The 17539-nt window shown below is 47.7% G+C and overlaps 1 protein-coding gene across 3 annotated transcripts; it reads right to left on the bottom strand.

Annotated features, from left to right (window-relative positions):
* Positions 1-5422: 5422 nt before the first annotated feature.
* On the bottom strand, positions 5423-12082 carry LOC309362313 (uncharacterized protein). 3 transcript variants are annotated; one of them, XM_081897989.1, is made up of 4 exons: positions 11224-12082; positions 9813-9898; positions 8816-8921; positions 5423-7794 (listed from the first exon to the last, which is right to left on the bottom strand). In XM_081897989.1, exons 1-4 carry the CDS (start codon positions 11461-11463, stop codon positions 7750-7752), a joined length of 477 nt encoding a protein of 158 aa, XP_081754115.1. In that variant the 5' UTR covers positions 11464-12082; the 3' UTR covers positions 5423-7749. The 3 variants fall into 3 exon arrangements, 2 of the variants coding, with proteins under 2 accessions (XP_081754115.1, XP_081754116.1); XM_081897990.1 differs by having other exon boundaries at positions 5423-6186; XR_014164891.1 differs by lacking the exons at positions 9813-9898; positions 11224-12082 and having other exon boundaries at positions 5423-6583; positions 8816-9669.
* Positions 12083-17539: the final 5457 nt, after the last annotated feature.

Raw genomic sequence — 17539 nt, 5'->3', positions numbered from 1 at the left:
CCAGAAGCCAGGACAGCAAGCGGGATTGCAGCTACGCAATCCCGCTTGCTGTCCTGGCTTATGGGATAGCTGCACGCAGCCTCTCCCCAGCAGCAGGATGAAAGCAGGAGACATTGCACATACCTTTGTAAATCAAGAAAATCTTTAATAAAAAAAAAACATTTAAAAAATAGTGATACCTTGGGTTAAGAACTTAATTTGTTCCGGAGGTCCGTTCTTAACCTGAGGTACCACTTTAGCTAATGGGGCCTCCCGCTGCTGCTGCGCCGTGGCCGTGCAATATCTGTTCTCATCCTGAGGTAAAGTTCTTAACCCAAGGTACTATTTCTGGGTTAGCGGAGTCTGTAACCTGAAGCGCCTGTAACCTGAGGTACCATTGTATAGGATTTGCAAGCCACTGTGGTAGACAGGCCTGTGACCCTCACCCGGGGTGAAAGCCTGACTGAGGGGGAGTTTGGTTTAGTGTGGTTCTCCTTAAGTGAGAGGCAAGGGGAGGAGAGCTGAAGAGGATTTATCATCTTCTTTCTGACAACGTGGGATGCACATACTACTGGGCCTTCATTTTCTGCCTGTGGCCCTCAGCTGTATACAAGGATAAAAAGTGGTACGCTAATGTGTCTGAGTGGGCAGGTAGCAAGAAGTGGTGAAATTGCTGCTCCAATCTCATTGATTGTGAGCAGAGGAAGGTACAGTTGGAGTGGAGGTGCTGACCACCACCCAAGTGTTTGGTCTCCATTTCCAGTTCCAGCCCTTTGACTCCTTTAGCATATCCACTGAGCCCTCAGGTCTAGTGGTGCTGTTGCTGAATGCCAGTCCACCATTAGACCATGCTTATCCATGATCTGATCATGGATGAATGGGCAGATCTGGTATGCATTACCAAGACATGGTTGAGTGTTCTGGGTCAGACTGAACGTACCCAGTTATGCCCAACTGAGTACATGGTAGAGCACCAGGCTAATCAAAGGTTGCTATTCTCCATACAAGTACAATCTCCTTGACCAGAAAATCGCTTGTCCTCAGAATGGACTTAGAGGGTCTGCAACTGGAGTTGGATGAGAGAAACAGATTGGGGGTGCTGCTGGTCTACTGACCACCTTGGTGCACAGCTGCATCCCAGACTGGACTGGCTGAGGTAGTCTCTGGGGCATTGTTGGAGGACCCAAACACAATTGTTCGGGGTGACTTCAATATCCACATGGAGGCTGCTGAAGAAGCAGCCCAAGACTTCATGGTCTCCATGCCAACTATGAGTCTCACTCAAATGGTCACTAGTCCAACACATCAGGCCGGGCACATGAACTTAAGGTGCTGCTGTGCAATGCCAGGTCAGATGGGCTTGTACTTTATGGTTACCAGATTTTTTTCAATGAATCCGGGGACACTTTTTTTTTTTTAAAGTAGCAACAGGGAGTCAGTAGTGGGGATGGTGAGGCAAAAGATCCTGGGCCCAAGCACACGAGCATATTGTATAAAGGTGCAAAGCCCTTCTTTCGCACCCTGTGAAACATAAATGCACAGAGTTTTTTAAAAACTGGGCAATGGCGCACTGCCATCCTGTGACTACCGAGCCTCCCCCTGCCCCCTTTGTTTTGACTGATCGGGGGAGGTTCAGGATTCACAGGCGGGCGGCCGTTGCCCAGGAGGGTCGCAAGGCGCATGGTTTCTCTGCCAGGCAAGGTGCAAAGCCCTTCTTTCGCACCTTGTGAAACATAAACTAGGCAACGGCTGCCCACCCGCAACTCCCAAGCCTCCCCTGATGAGTCAAAAAAAGGGGGAAGGAGGCAGATCTGTACTGCCTGACGTCCCCGATTCCCCTTTGGCAGTGGCGGCGGAGGCGGCAAGCAGCAGCCTGGAGCCAGCCGGTAGGGCAGTTGGCTCTGGCTGGCTTCAGGAGCTGCTCGCTGCCGTGGCGCCCGCCATTTTTCCTCACCGGAAGTCCCCATATGATGTCATACTGTACTTGCCACTGCTTGCCCACCAGGCTTTTCTTGTACACAGCAACCCAGGTCCATATGGGCGGGGAGGGCAGGTTGCAGTGATTTTTAAGAAGTCATTAACTTATACCTGGCATCCTATTGGGAAGACCCAGTTTTCTGAATGCATGTTCTGGAAGGTGGGCAATAGGGGCAGTACACCTTTTGGTGTACTGACCTCCCCACTGCAGCAAGGATTCCCTGCCCGAGCTGCTTCAGGTCGTGGCGGATGTTCTACTGGAGACACCTAGTTTGGTTGGTCCTAGAGGATTTTAACACCCATGCTGACACAACCTTAAGGTAAAGGTAAAGGGACCCCTGACCATTAGGTCCAGTCGCAGACGACTCTGGGGTTGTGGCGCTCATCTCGCTTTATTGGCCGAGGAAGCCGGTGTATAGCTTCTGGGACATGTGGCCAGCATGACTAAGCCGCTTCTGACGAACCAGAGCAGCGGATGGAAACGCCGTTTACCTTCCCACCGGAGTGGTACCTATTTATCTACTTGCACTTTGAGGTGCTTTCAAACTGCTAGGTTGGCAGGAGCAGGGACTGAGCAACGGGAGCTCACCCCATCGCGGGGATTCGAACCGCCGACCTTCTGATCGGCAAGTCCTAGGCTCTGTGGTTTAACCCACAGCGCCACCCGCATCCAACACAACCTTACAAGCCATTTGGGACTTCATGGAAAGTGTGGCCTCCATAGCGCTGTCCCTGTTTGGCCCAACTCATAGTTACAGACATGCCTTAGACCTGGTGTTAGACCTTTATGGATGTGGATGATCTGACACTAAGTAAAAACGAAACAAAAGAAGTGCCATGGTTGGATCGCTTCCTGGTGCTACTGGACTTCTCCACAACCCTTCCTCTCTGCAAGGAGATGGGATCGATTCAGATGGTTCGTTCCCGCCACTTAATGGATCCAAATGGTTTCCAGAAAATGGTAGGGGATGTTTATCCCATGTTGATGACCTTTCAGCTGATTCCCTGGTGGCCCGTTGGAATGCGGAGTTATCCAGAGCTATTGACTGACAATGGTGAAAGCTGTTTCTAAGTTCTGCTGGATCTCTCAGCGGCCTTTAGTATTATCGACCATAACATCCTTCTGGACTGTCTAGAGCAGTGTTCCCCAACCTTGGGCCTCCAGCTGTTTTTGGACTACAACTCCCATCATCCCTCGCTAGCAAGACCAGTGGTCAAGGATGATGGGAGTTGTAGTCCAAAACAGCTGGAGGCCCAAGGTTGGGGAACACTGGTCTAGAGGAGCTGGAGGCACTGTTATACAGTGCTTCTGCTTCTTCCTCCTGGGCCGTGTCCAGAAAGTGGTGTTGGGGGATGAGTATTTGGACCCCTGGGCTCTCACTTGTGGGGTGCCTCAGGGTTCCGTCCTCTCCCCCATGCTTTTTAATATCGATATGAAGCCGCTGGGAGAGAACATCAGGGGGGTTGGGCTGAGTGTTCATCAGTATGCGGATGATACCCAGCTCTACCTTGCTTTTAAATCAGAACCAGTGAAGGCAGTGAAGGTCCTGTGTGAGTTTCAGGAGGCAGTTGGAGGATGGACAGTGGGTAACAGATAGAGGTTAAATCCTGACAAGACAGAAGTTCTGTTTTGGGGGGGCAGGGGGGCAGGTCCTGAATGGGGTGTCAGTTCCCCTGAAGGACCAGGTGCGCAGCCCGGGGGTTATTTTGGACTCACAGCTGTCCATGGAGGCGCAGATCAATTCTGTGTCCAGGGCTGTAGTATTATTATTATTATTATTATTTATATTTGCCCCAAATGCAATGCACTCTGGTCTTGGTTTGACCGTTATTTGGCAAGGGCAATTCCTGGCAGGGTGGTGGGCCTATTCAGATGTGGCTGCTTCTTCCCCCCTGCTCTGTGCGCCCACCACCATGCCCCCCCCTTGCTGCCCTTCGCTTTCCCTCCCCTTCCTGCATCCTATTTTCCTTCAGCAGTTTGTTCTCCTTGCTTTTCTGCATTCATGCTTTCCCTCTCCACCCCAACCCGCCCCCCCCCATTTTCCTTCACCATTTCATTCCAACTTGCTTCAGCAGAACATTTCTCCTCCCCATTTCATAGAATCTTTACTTTCCCTTTCTTTCAAATGAGCAACTCGCAAAGTCCTGCTGAAGTGAAATTCAACGTGTGTGCAGCTGCCTCCTGGTAGGCAGGCCCCCTCTCAGTTTCGCAAGAGAGGAGCCTCAGTCTCTCCATCCAACTGAGTAAGCAAGGGTGCAAAGGTGAGAGGTCATTCAGCAGAACTGAAAAAGAAAGCAGGGGAGGAGGAGGAGGGAGTTGGGGCAAAGTGAGACCACAAACCACAGCACCTTTTCTCCAGCCAAAGACACATTTCAGTGCGTCAAACACACTCAAAAATGGTGCAAGGCAAGCCTGAGGCCCAACAGAGAGACCTGTAAGGACTGTACAGTGGTACCTCGGGTTACATACGCTTCAGGTTACAGACTCCGCTAACCCAGAAATAGTACCTTGGGTTAAGAACTTTGCTTCAGGATGGGAACAGAAATTGTGCTCCAGCGGCGCGGCAGCAGCAGGAGGCCCCATTAGCTAAAGTGGTGCTTCAGGTTAAGAACAGTTTCATGTTAAGAACGAACCTCCGGAATGATTAAGTACTTAACCTGAGGTACCACTGTATTTGGTCCCTGAGCCTCACATTTCCTATCCGCGCTCTAACTCAGCAACCTTAACAAACTACCATTCCCAGGGGATGCTATTTCCTACTATCATTCCAGGCAGCAAAGTGTTTTCTGCTTTTGTTGCTAAACTCTGACACTCCTCTTACCAGGCAGTGCAAAATGATGTTTGTGAAGATACAGCAGAGAGCATAGCACCGCTGCCTTTCCTGGGTGGTGGATGCAACAGGGAGATAGGGTTACCATCCTGCAAGGCCACACTTGACGTCATAGTACAGAACGTGAAGTTACCTGGCAGTTACCCTTTTCTGATTGGCTTATGTTTTTCAAGGTCAGCTTGACCCTACGCTTTCGCTCTTAACTGTTCTATTTTAAAGCACTGAATAATCCTTCAGGAAGACTACCAGCCTCATTTTGCAGACAACAGCATGGTGCAGATTGCCTCGCCAGATAAGGCTGTATGCATAAGCAACCGATGAAGCTGAGCTATAGTGAGCCAGACTGCTGGTCCTTCTAGCTCAGTATTGTCTACACTGACTGGCAGCAGCTCTCCAGGGTTTCAGCCAGTGCTCACCCGGTGCTGCTTGGAGATCCAGTGATTAAGCCTGGGACTGTCTACATGCAAAGCGAATTCTCTGCTACTGAGCTATGGCTCCTTGGAATTAGTTCAGGTGTTGCAGAGGATGAAAAACAGAATATTAAAGATAATAAATAAATAAATAAATATTACACACGCTTTCAAAAAGCATCATTCTTTTTTTAAAAAAGTATGTTATTGATTTTCAATAGACATATAAAAACTACAATTGAATCCCAAGCATAACCAAACAAAAATGGTGTTTAAGCTGTCTTCTGTACCAATTTAATATAAATGTATTTGTATTAAGGTAAATTCAAATAGCATAACTCACATGTGCAAATAACCCCCCTCCCCCAGGAATACATGTGTCAATGGAAGTTTAATCAAGGAAGCTGACTTGTTGACATAAATAATAAACATAAACCATGTTGTTTCAAAGTGTTATAAAATTTTAGGGTACGCACACATAGCAGACATATACTCCACAAAAAACCAGTTCTTCACCCTTCAGAATTTCGGAAATATTCCCTGCGAAGATTACACTTTATTTCACCAAACGGAACAATCCCAAAAGCCATTTTGGCTCTCCTAATGACTTTAAATATTTCTTTTGCAGAAGGAAATGTCTTGGAAAAACCTTTCCCAGTAGTTCTTTTCACTTACAAATCCTGTCTTAAGAAGATATTTTGTGTATGAATAGGGTGGGCCTGTGACCTGGATTCAGGAAATAAGATATTTACCAGCTCAAAAGAATGGCTCAGGCTCGCCTGGTAAATGCAATCAGTGACCATGATTAGATATCTTGCCAGACAAGAGACAAGCTACACACTCTCAAATTTCTGTTCTCTTTTTGTGACAGGTGTATGTTTTTTTGGGTGGTCTTTGGCTAAGGGGCTGGGCAATTTCTAAAGTCTTTAAAAGTTCTTGCATACCCTTGTTCTGGGTCCTCACTGCCTTGCAAGGGAGGGTGGGCTCTCCTGCAACAGAAAAAAAAGAGAGATCTGCCTTGTTTTCCCTGTATCCTGCCTTCATCTATTCTTCTCTGACCGATAATGGAGAGGGGACACTGTGCCCCTTGATGGGGAGCTGAGCTGTAAAAGCCAACCCCACATTTTTCTGTAACAAAAATGTCCTTTTTAACTTGACCCTTAAAGCACTCTACTGTATTGAGATAGTGACTCTAAGTGTGCTTTTTCTCAAATTCTAGCAAACCAGTTTTGGATAGTAAGACCTGAACGTATCTTCCACTCGGCTGCTCTGTCTAATGAAGTGGAATTGAGAGAATGAGACACGTTAAGTATATCCTTGCCACAGCCAACAGGAATTGCTATCACTTTCTAATGAAAGAAGAGATAGTGCTGTGTCGGGCAAAACCTGTTGATGTACAATATTAGACATTTCTTTAGAAATAATTTCTCAAAAAGTTTGGATCAGGGCCTATGCCCATCAAATATGCAGGAAATATGCATCAGTGTTTGTGGCACTAAGCAAGATGGTTAGGACAGAAGAGAAGGAGATAAACTTAGTGGGATGGAGGGAAACCTTGTTCAAATGAAAGTTATTTGTTTTATGATTTTCCTGCTTGATCCTTAATGATAAATAACACCAGCTGAAACATAGTGCATCTCATACAGTTCATGCACATCTTGATCTAAACAGTAAACAAATCCCTAACTGTTGCCCAAAGCATAAAGAATGTGAACATGACCAATTTGCCACAGAACTCACACCAAATGCAAAGCAAGAGAGAGAGGCTTGTCTTGAGGTGAAGCAGAGTGTTGCGTAAAGTGAAGTTGCTTGTTGGAACTTGGAGAGCTAACTAACCGTTGAAAATTTAGGGGTTTTGTACTTATAGTCAATGCATCTTAAAGGAGAACAGATGAGCAATTCTTATAATACCAATTTTTATTTATTTTTGGTAGTCTATTAAAATCCCAACAGTTTCCTCTGCTTATTTAGTAGTTGAAATAATATTGTTATAAGTTTTTTAGGGGGGAGACCCCCCCCCAACCGAATAAATTAATCAATGTAAGGATGTAGCTAATTATTTGGAGTATTGAATGTAAGATTCCAGGCCAGTGGAAAAATACAGGCTAAGTTTCCTTTCCAAACCAGGGCCTCACCTAGGATAGAGGCATTAGCATGACAAAAGGTGTTGATGACCCCATCACAGAGGAATCCTTGGGCCAAGGCAGGCAGGGGTTGCCAAGGTGACGGGGAGGGGGAAGGCTTTGCTCACAGGAAAAATGTGCCTCTAAAAAAACTAGACTTGGGATAGCAGGCAGATGGGAGGGGTTTGGGCAGGGATTTGATGGGAACAAGAAAAGAGAAGAGGCCAGAACCATCTTTGCTGCTGACTGTTGAGGCAGCAACCAAGAGACTGGGTTATATTGAATGAGATCAACTTTACTAATACCATGATCTACTACAATGATAAATCCTGTATAAAGTACAGTTTGACACCCCTGTTTACAAATCTAACAACACATCCAAAGTGACGGGAATGTTTAGCAGATTTTTATGCTGCATTGGTTTAAAATTCACTTTGCACAAATAATCACCGATCTCTGAAGTGGAAGGATTATCTGAGGAATAGAGATGAGAATAAAAAGCTAACAAAGGCACTGTGAATTTTCTGAGAGGCATAACACATTTCACCATTTCTGACTTTGACTGTGGGCACATGTGCTAAACCCTGTCTGTGGTGCCTACCCCTTTACTCCAAATGATGAGACAAGAGACCAGAGTATGGGTTCAAATTGGCCACAACTTTATTGAGCTTCAGAAGTGGGAAACTTGGCACAGCCTTGGCAGGTAACCCTCTCAGCCCGCCTGGCTGAGGATATGCAGGCAGATGAGGTCCAGTGAGAGGGGACTGCAAAGCGCAAACTTACACAGCATGCCCTTCCACCGACCTCGTCCTGGGAGTTTGACCTACATGCTGCTGCTCTAGGGCCAGGGACTCCTCGTTTTTGCCCTTTAACGGGCCCTGCAAGCGCTGCCGCATGGGGAGGGAGCACGAATGCATCCCCCCTGACTTGATGTTAGACTAAAGGCTACCTTGCCAAGGCCTAAAAATCGTCACCCGAGGGCCTAAGTGGCCTCACCGCCAAGTCCCACAACTGAGGACCAATCAAACCCTGCAGTCTATCCAGTCCCCAAGGACTTGTCACAAGTCGTGGAGCCAGAGGTCATTACCCAGTGGGGTCAGGTGCACTCCATCCTCCTGGAATAGGTCAACTCTATCTGCTGTGATGGTTGGATGTGGGATAGAGAACCCACCAATTTGCCGCATGGTATTGCGCATGGCCCTGTTAATTTTTCCCACAGCATAATTGATGCGAGAGTGATTGGAAACCCCCCTCCAGTGCAGACGGGTAGGAGATTGGACCAGTCCATAGTCATTGTCGGGTACAAGGCATGCAGGCTTTTTATATCTGCCCTTGCAGCAAGAGCCAGGACAATGCCTTTTTGTTCCACTAGATCGTTCTCTCCCGCATGAATAATCAAGACCCTCGGAGGGCCATGCGCCACCACAGCACTACGCAGCATGGGTATCAAGCTCCGCCAACGCAATCCCCACTGGGCAATCCAATAAATGCGTACCTTGGGGAGGATGTTAAGGTTATGCCACCACTGTGTGAACATGAATAATCCGCTGGCCAATGGACAATGCTGTGGCCTATAACCCAGATCTTCATGGAGGGTGAACCTGTAAGAAAATTAAATTGCAAGCGGTAAGGAGGAGGAGCCGGGACAAATGTAGCTTTTGTAGGCTGCAGAGCGCCAGCACCCCAGTGTCTTGATGTGGGCAGGGTCCCAACCCTGTACAGCTGCTGAAGTGGCAGCCCTGATACGGAAGGAGTGCCCGGAATATTCCTGGGGACTAATGCCACAAGCCAATAAGGCTTTGCGTAAGACTGCTGTGAATTGTGACCACATCAACGGGCGCGTGTTTGAATGAATGAAGAAAGGGCCCTTGCACTGAGGCCGGACTCTGAAGAAGCAGCGTGTGTCATGATATGGGCAGGGGCCCAGCTGTTCTGTCGGGGACAGCACCAGCATGACCCCTTTCTGAAATTGGTCAGTTTTTGAGGACCAAATCTTGACATTCAATGGGCGGACTTAATGTCAGTGTCTGCGAGCCCTGATTGAGGAGACCCAGCCAAACACTCCCCAATGCGCATGGCACCAAAAAAGGCTAGGGAGAATGCAGCCCGAAAGAGACGTGTTTCAAAATTTGACCAGCAGATCTCTCGTAGTTTTTTCCAAATTAGATTGAGTGTGTCGATAGTGATAGGCTTCCTGCCATCCTGACATGGGGAAATGACACGACGCCACCCAGCCAGCAGCTTCTTGACGTGGAAGCTGTCACAGGGGTCTGGCCAACGAAGGAATTTACAAAAGAATGAGATAGCTCCCCTGTAAAGCATTAAAGTTTTATGGCAAGGCTCTTGCGCTTTAGGAGCACCATGAATTGAAACACCTCCTCCTCGGAAGTGCGGTGTGTTTTGGTGCCATGAAAACGCCCGAAGGTGTTCCAGGCCCTGGAATAAGAACGTCTAGTGGAGGGTGCTATTGCTGACAATACTCCCTGGTTTACTTCTCGCTTCCAATCTCCCACAGATTGTCTGGGAAGGCGTCCGAGGTCTGGGCTGCCTCTGGTGCCAGCTCGCGGATACGCTCCATCTGGAAACGAGATAGCGCATCAGCAATGTTATTGTTAAGACCGGGTATGAAATGGGCAGTGAAGGAAATATTGTGCTGCAGGCACTCCAGCGCAAACAGGCGCAGCACCCTTATGAACCTCACGGACTTTGCTGACTGCCTAGATATAACTCTTACCACCGCTTGACTGTCGGACCAGAAACAGACCCTGGAATTCAAGAAGAGGGTTCCCCACATGCGAATGGAATAGGAAAAAAATCCAGAAAGGTTAGATCCCGAGTGATGCCTGCTGCATGCCAAGAAGATGGCCATGGCTGGGCACATCAATGGCCCCTGAAGAACAGACCAAAACCAAAGTGGCCAGAAGCATCAGAATGGACTGGAACTCCACCCCAGGGTTAAGGCTCTTTTGCCAAAATGAAACCCCATTATAATCCTGCAAGAATGCAAGCCAAATCTTCAGAGCATCCTTTAGCTGCCCTAATGTCCTAATGTGATGGTGAGGGACTACCCCTCTGGCCATGAGCCATGCCAGACGGGCATAAAAGGCACGGCCTGGCGCAACTACCCTACATTCAAAATTAAGATGACCCAATAGGGATTGCACCTGGGAAAGGGTGGTCTTTTTAACCCCGAGTGTTGCCTCCAGCAACGCTTTCAAGGATTCCAGTTTGGTCTGCGGGAGGCACGATGACTGCCGAATTGTGTCCAGTTCAATACCCAAGTAGGAAAGGATAGTAGAAGGGCCCTCAGTCTTTTCAGCAGCCAGAGGTATGCCAAAGTCAGCCGCAAGGCGCATGAATGTAGCTAAGGATAGGGCGCAAGCAGGGGAGTCTGGGGCCGCCATAATCAGAAAGTAATCCAGGTAATGGGCCATAAAAGGGGAACCAGATGTAGTTTTGAAGGCCATTCAATAAATGTGCTGAAAGTTTCAAAGGCCGCACAGGCCACAGAGCAACCCATGGGCATAGCCTTGTCAAAATACCAGTTATCCCTAGGAGCCAAAAATCTTCAGGATGAACTGGGAGCAGCCGAAAGGCTGACTCGATGTCACATTTTGCCAATAAGGCCCCAGGGCCCAATTCTCTGATCATTTTGATGGCTACGTCCAAGGACACATATTTAACTGAACAATGCTCCCACGTTATGGCATCATTTACAGACCCACCCCTAGGATAAGACAGGTTGTGCATCATGCAGAACTCACCAGGAAGTTTTTTGGGCACTATGCCAAGAGGGGAAACTATAAGCTTTTTGAACGGTGGGGCCGGGAAAGGGCTGGCCACCCTGCCTAAACGCCACTCTTTTTCAATTTTGTTAAATGCAACAAGGGGCATTTCCCTTACCGACTTTTGATTGGGAGGGGTTCTGGATACCGGTGAACTGGAGACAGGGATGTGGAAGCCATATCGGAACCCTGCCTTCAAGTAGTTCGCTGCGGTCCTGTTGGAATAAGTTTGTAACAATGGTAACATCGCGGAGAGGTGGACAGGGGTTGGGGCTAGGGCGGAAAAAACCTCATTTTCGGGAAGTAGCCTTGGCTTGCTAGGCTCCAGAGGTAGAGGCTCCAGAGTCTCCCTTGGCATCTTGGCTCTACTCCCTGATCCTGTTTTTCAAAAACTGCAAAAAAGGGGCTTAGCCCGAAAACAGTCCGTGAGTGAGGACCACCGTAGCGCTCGCAAGCATGGTCAAAAAGGCATCGATCCCTGCTGCACAACTCATTATTAAACTCCCAACAAGTTGACATAGCCACCCTTTGCACTTTGGAGGGGGGGTTGCCTGACTTCTCCCCAAAAGCCCTTTTTTGGAAGTTTGGGGCCACTACTTCGGACCAAAGATCATTGCCCTTGATGTCCCAACACGCCTTGGGTTCTTCAGCCGCCCTCTCGCAGAACAGCTCACCATATGCTAAAGCTGCAGAGTCCCCTGCCATTTTTCTGCGATGCCCAGATAGTGCCAAGCCCTATTAGGGTAAGCAGCGGCCACCAGGGGAGAAGGTAAGCAGCCAGGCCATCAGGGTAAGCAGCGGCAGGGGAGCTATGCCAAGCACCCACCCCCGCAAAACAAGCAGGCCGGCCATGCGGCCTGGCTGGGACCCACGCCACTCACTCAAGTCAGCAACACCGGTGGCTGGCGGCAATGCCACCCCCCGCTGATGTAAAACCCAGCAGGCCGCACCTGCGGCCTAATCAGGCGCGCGCAGCCCACTCAGGCCTGCAGCGCCCCGGGCCAGCGGCTGCAGGAAGCAGTGCCCTCCTGCTGCCACTGAAAGGTGAGCAGGGCAAGCAAGCATGTTGCGCCTGCAGCCTAGCTGCACAGAGGCGAGGAGGCCTCCCTCACAGCCTGGGGCTTGAGCCAAAGAGTCAGCCTCTTTTCTTTTGGCATTAGGCCCACCCCTGGCCGGCCGTCCATTGTCCTCCCTAGCCGAGGGTGGGTCAAAGGCCGGCTCAAGCAGGTGGGTGGCACCCGCCCAGGGAGCCCCACTCAGTGCCGCAAACCCCACCTACCTGTGGAGAAGTGAGGGCAGATATTTCTGTAACAAAGTTATGTGGTTTTCTTTTATTTGGTCCTTGAGCCAGTATCTACATACTCATAATAGTGCCTCTTCAAATGAGTCAGTGCTACATATATTTAATTAGTTTCTTCAGTAATAATAATAATAATAATAATAATAATAATAATAATAATAATAATACATTATTTACTCCCTGCCCATCTGGCTGGGTTTCCCCAGCTACTTTGGGTGGTTCCCAACAGAGTATTAAAAACATGATAAAGCATCAAATATCAGAAACCTTCTGATGTCTTCTAAAAGTCAGATAGCAGTTTATTTCCTTGACATCTGATGGGAGGGTGTTCCACAGGCTGCCACTATCAAGGCCCTCTGCCTGGCTCCTTGCAACCTCACTTCTTGCAGTGAGGGAACCACCAGAAGGCCCTCAGAGCTGGACCTCAATGTCCGGGCTGAACAGTGGGGGTAGAGACACTCCTTCAGGTATACAGAACCGACGCTGTTTAGGGCTTTAAAGGTCAGCACCAACACTTTGAATTGTGCTCGGAAACGTACTGGGAGCCAATGTAGGTCTTTCAAGACCGATGTTATATGGTCTTGGTGGCCTCTCCCAGTCACCAGTTTAGCTATCGCATTTGGATTAATTGTAGTTTCCCGGTCACCTTCAAAGGTAGCCCCACGTAGAGCGCATTGCAGTAATCCAAGCGGGAGATAATTAGAGCATGCACCACTCTGGTTGAGACAGTCCGCGGGCAGGTAGGGTCTCAGCCTGTGTACCAAATGGAGCTGGTAGACAGCTGCCCTGGACACAGAATTAACCTGCGCTTCTCCCCTTCAGAACAGAATACAAATATACTATAAACCAATAAGACAGTAGAAACTAAAATTAAACTAATCCCCAGCTCCAGCGAAACATTTATCCCAGTCACAAGAGAGCAAAAACAAACTAAAAAAACCCAGCATTTAAAACGCCACAGATTTATTATAAATCATCTCCCAGAATGTCTTAATCCTTGGGCATGTCCACCAAAGGTGAAAGAATGTACCTTCAGATGATTTATAATGAAATGAAAAAGGTATTTAAATATACCTTCCTGAAGAAACCAGAGGCCTTTCTCCTGGGCATGGTCGACCAATTGGTGCCAAAGAAGGATAGAACTTTCTTTATGTATGCAACAACAGCAGCAAGAATACTCATCGCAAAGTATTGGAAGACACAAGATTTACCCACCCGGGAAGAATGGCAGATGAAGTTGATCGACTACATGTAAAGGAAAGATAAGATATTGAAAGTATTGGATGTGTGTTTTGTTATGTATATGTAGTGTTTTTGTTTCTGTATTGTATTGTATTGTTTTGTTTAGTTTAATTCTTTTTTTTTCTGTAATCTTTAAACTCTTAATAAATATTATTTTTTTAAAAACGCCACAGATTTAAAACTATTAAAAAACATTTAAAAGCATTTTTGCCATTTGCCCCAACCCCAGAGTTTGTTCCAGTGAGTCTGGGCTCTTCAGGATTACAGCAAGGCAATGTCCCTCTGGCCTCCCAGGAGTCTCTTATGTTGAGCAGGGCGAGTCTGGTCCCTGCTCCCAGTCCAGGTGGAAAAGAGCCTTGCAGCAAGGAGCAGGTATTCCTTCCAGCACTCATGGCAGCGGCTTAAGGGGCTACTGAATGAGAGCCCATGGTCAGAAATACTCAAAGAGAAGGGAGTCCAAGATGGATGGAAGTTTCTTAAGGATGAAAAATTGAAAGCCCAATTGCAGACAATTCAAACAAAAGAGAAAAGTAGGAGGCATCTAAAGAAGTCAGTGTGGCTGTATAAGGAGAACGGAGATTTAAGAAGGGTTTAAAAAAATATATGGAAGAAAGGGAAAATCACAAAGGAAGTGTATACACAAGTAGCCAACAGTTGCAGGGAGAAGGTGAAGCAGGCCAAAGCTCAGAACGAGCTCAGGCTTGCAAGAGAGGTTAATTTTTTTCTTTAAAGGTTTCTTTGGCTATGTTCAAAGCAAGAGGAAGAACAACCAAGTAGTAGGTCCTCTCTGTGGAGAAGACAGATAAATGCTTTTGGGTGACAGAAAGAAGACAGAGCTGCTTAAGTCCTACTTTGCCTCTGCCTTCCCCTAAAAGGAAAACAGTGCCCAACCTGGTGATAACAGATTAAACAATGCAAGGAGGAGATCCAGCCCAAGATAGGAAAACTAGCTACCGTAGATTCCGGCGTATTAGGCGAGAGGGCGTATAAGCCCTGCAATTTGGGGCAGCTGCAATTTGGGGGTTCGTCTTATAAGCCCTGTCTTTCTCCCAGTGCGGAGCCTGCAGCAGCAGCGGGTGGCGGGCTCCGCTCCATGCCGGGCAACTTTCTCCCAGCGCAGAGCCCGCTGCCCATACCCGGCGTATAAGACGACCCCTGACTTTTAAACCTTTTTTTCCGGGGTTAAAAAGTTGTCTTATAAAATCTATGGTATTTTAAATTATTTCAAACCTGCAGTGCCTAATGAGCTGCACCAAACGGTACTAAAGGAGATGGAAACCACAAGAGGGGACAAGAAGGCTCTTGTGCCCATGCCTTGCTTATGGGCTTCACTTTGTGGGCATCTAGTTGGTCACTATGAGAACAGAATGCTGGACTACATGGCCCATTGGGTCTGATGCAGCAGGCTCTTCTTATGTTTAATGTATTTTTAACCTTCTGTTAGAAGTCGCACAGAGTGGCTGGGGAAACCCAGCCAGATGGGTGGGGTAGAAATAAATTATTATTATTATTATTATTATTGGAAACCCTATGGTTTTTTAATGGTTGGAATGTATCCTACTGTACCACCTACCACTACCCACATGGGTCCCTATGAGGGAATGCAGCCCTCTGGCTGAATAAGGTACCCCAATGCTCTTAAGATATAGCAAGCAGCACTTGTAACAGCTCTAGTATTATCTGTCCTTGGAAGGGTGTTTGGTGAGCACACACACTGTTCTCCAGCGTCCTTGCAAGTACTAAATGTTCCAGGACATCATCAGGCACAGGTAAGCTTTTTCTTCATTGAAATATACCAGATGGATTATTTTCCCCGTATCTGATCTTTATACATCCTTGATAAGGAACTTTAAAGCAGGTTAGGCTGACAATATCATTAATGGCTGGAAAGGCGTCATCAGTGTTGGGGCTTGTATTTGGTTCGCTATGCACAGGAGGGGTCTTTTGCTTGTTACACGATCCCAGCAATGCACTTCTTTGGGGCTCTGGACCACCTTTGGGGACCCTCTCCAACAGGAAGGTGCTACAGAAATATGCTGTTGAGTCTGGGGCTTTGCCTGAGCAAAAAGGCTTTCCTGGCTCAGCTGAAGCTGTGTTGCATCCCTTGTCTCGGATGTACTTCAGACACCTGCTTAGCTCAACCTTGACATTTACAAAATATCATCGCTACAAACAATCCCTATGCTTCTGCCCAGGGCTGAGCTGTGGGAAACAGCCTGTAGTGAATCATGACTAAACAGCATGGTCAGAAAAACAAGATAGGCCAGAGCCCTGGAAGACCTTATTTGCTTGAGATGAAACTGAGATGAAAAGTTCTCATATGGTCCTTCCAGACCAGGACAAGCCAGTGGGTAGCATATATCCAGGTGGTCTTTCAGCAAAAACGGATGCCATCATCTGCAATAAAACCTTCCTCTCCTGTATCAGTCTCTACAGCCACGTCAGGTGCTATGACTCTCCAACTGCTTTAACTTTACACCCAAAGACGCACTCTTCCATTGACTCTCAAGACCAGGGCTCGGCAAGGTTTACCTTGCCTGGGCCAGTTCACTCTAGCAGAGATCCATCTGTGGGCACGCGTGCCCGCAATTTTTGGCGTCTGCGCATGCACAATTTCCGGCACTGCAAAAGCGAGTCCTTGCACTGTGCCGGTTTAGCGCAGCACATGGGGACTCGCCAAGCAGGCGGCTAGGGGGCTGGTTAAACGACCCCCATGGGCTGCTTGTGGCCCATGGACCTTAGGTTGCAGACCCCTGCTCAACAGACAGATGCCAACAACATTCCCTGGTGAGGCCGTAGTGGTGTAGCTTTCCACATGGCCAGTGGTCAGAAGTTCCTAAGGCTAGATAGGTTGTCAACTTGCGTGTTCTAGATAGGATTCTCTGCAAGCCACATGGTTATGCAACAGATGAAGGTGTGTAGCATGAAGACGAAGCCCTGCAGGGACACCACATCTTCTGCAACTGTCAAAGGCAGAGAAGCGCTTTTGAGGTGGTTAGCACAGTGGTTCCCAAAGTGGGTTAGTAGGAACCCACTCCATCCCTTATGCTGTTCAATGAAGGCTTTGGGTTTTGTTGTTGCTGGAAGTTAGCAGACAGGAATCCCAACATTCAGTCAGGCGACAGCTGACTTCAGGGGCCTTGCTGCTACCAGGGCTTGGTGTTAAGTGATCCCTCCACTCTCTGCTCAACTACTGTAGGAGAATACGAGGGAAAGCCTCTCAATCTATGGTCTATTAAATGCGGGGACTATGGCTGTTATGATGATGATGATGATTATACTGTGTATTATTATCCTCTGTATTATGTTTTTATTATTACACTGTGTAAAGTTTGTTCTTAATGTTGTACAATGCCCTGGGACCTTTCAATAAAGGGTAGTATATAGAGCAAACAAACAAAAACTATAAATAGCGTATTTTTCACTCTATAAGACACACTTTTCCCCTCTTAAAAAGTAAGGGGAAATGTGTGTGCGTCTTATGGAGAGAATGCAGGCTGTGCAGCTATCACTGAAGCCAGGAGAGAAGAGGGATCGGTGTGCACGGATTCCTCTTGCTCTCCTGGCTTCAGGGATAGCCACGCAAAGCCTCTTGAGTGCAGCTGGAACGCTCCTGCCTCTTCGCTCAAGAGGCTTTGCGTTGCTTTCTTGTTTCCCTCCTCTAAAAACTAGGTGTGTCTTGTGGTACAATGTGCAAGTGGGATGGTCACTCTGCAGACCTTTCCAGTATGAAGTCCTGGATGGTGTTACTAACAATGTTCTCACTGCTGCAGACATTGCTTGTCCGAGTCAAATGTGATAGAGCTAGATGATGGCCACTTATGATATAGATCATCTCAGTCAAATGCACCTAAAAATCTTTCTATCAAAATGCAGCCTTTTGAGCAAGTCT

This window comes from Podarcis melisellensis (genome assembly GCF_964234715.1).
Source record: "Podarcis melisellensis genome assembly, chromosome: Z".
Taxonomy (NCBI): Eukaryota; Metazoa; Chordata; class Lepidosauria; order Squamata; family Lacertidae; genus Podarcis; species Podarcis melisellensis.
The sequence above is the reverse complement of the archived record's forward strand: the minus strand, read 5'-3'. Positions and strand labels throughout refer to the sequence as shown.

Coding starts and splice junctions, on each gene's coding strand:
- LOC309362313 (XM_081897989.1), bottom strand. CDS start 11,463: ATGCCAAGGGAGACTCTGGAGCCTCTACCTCTGGAGCCTAGCAAGCCA. Junction 8,922..9,812: donor TGGGAGATTGGAAGCGAGAA/GTAAACCAGGGA, acceptor ATTTTCTTACAG/GTTCACCCTCCATGAAGATC. Junction 7,795..8,815: donor ACCTTAACATCCTCCCCAAG/GTACGCATTTAT, acceptor TCTATTCCTCAG/ATAATCCTTCCACTTCAGAG.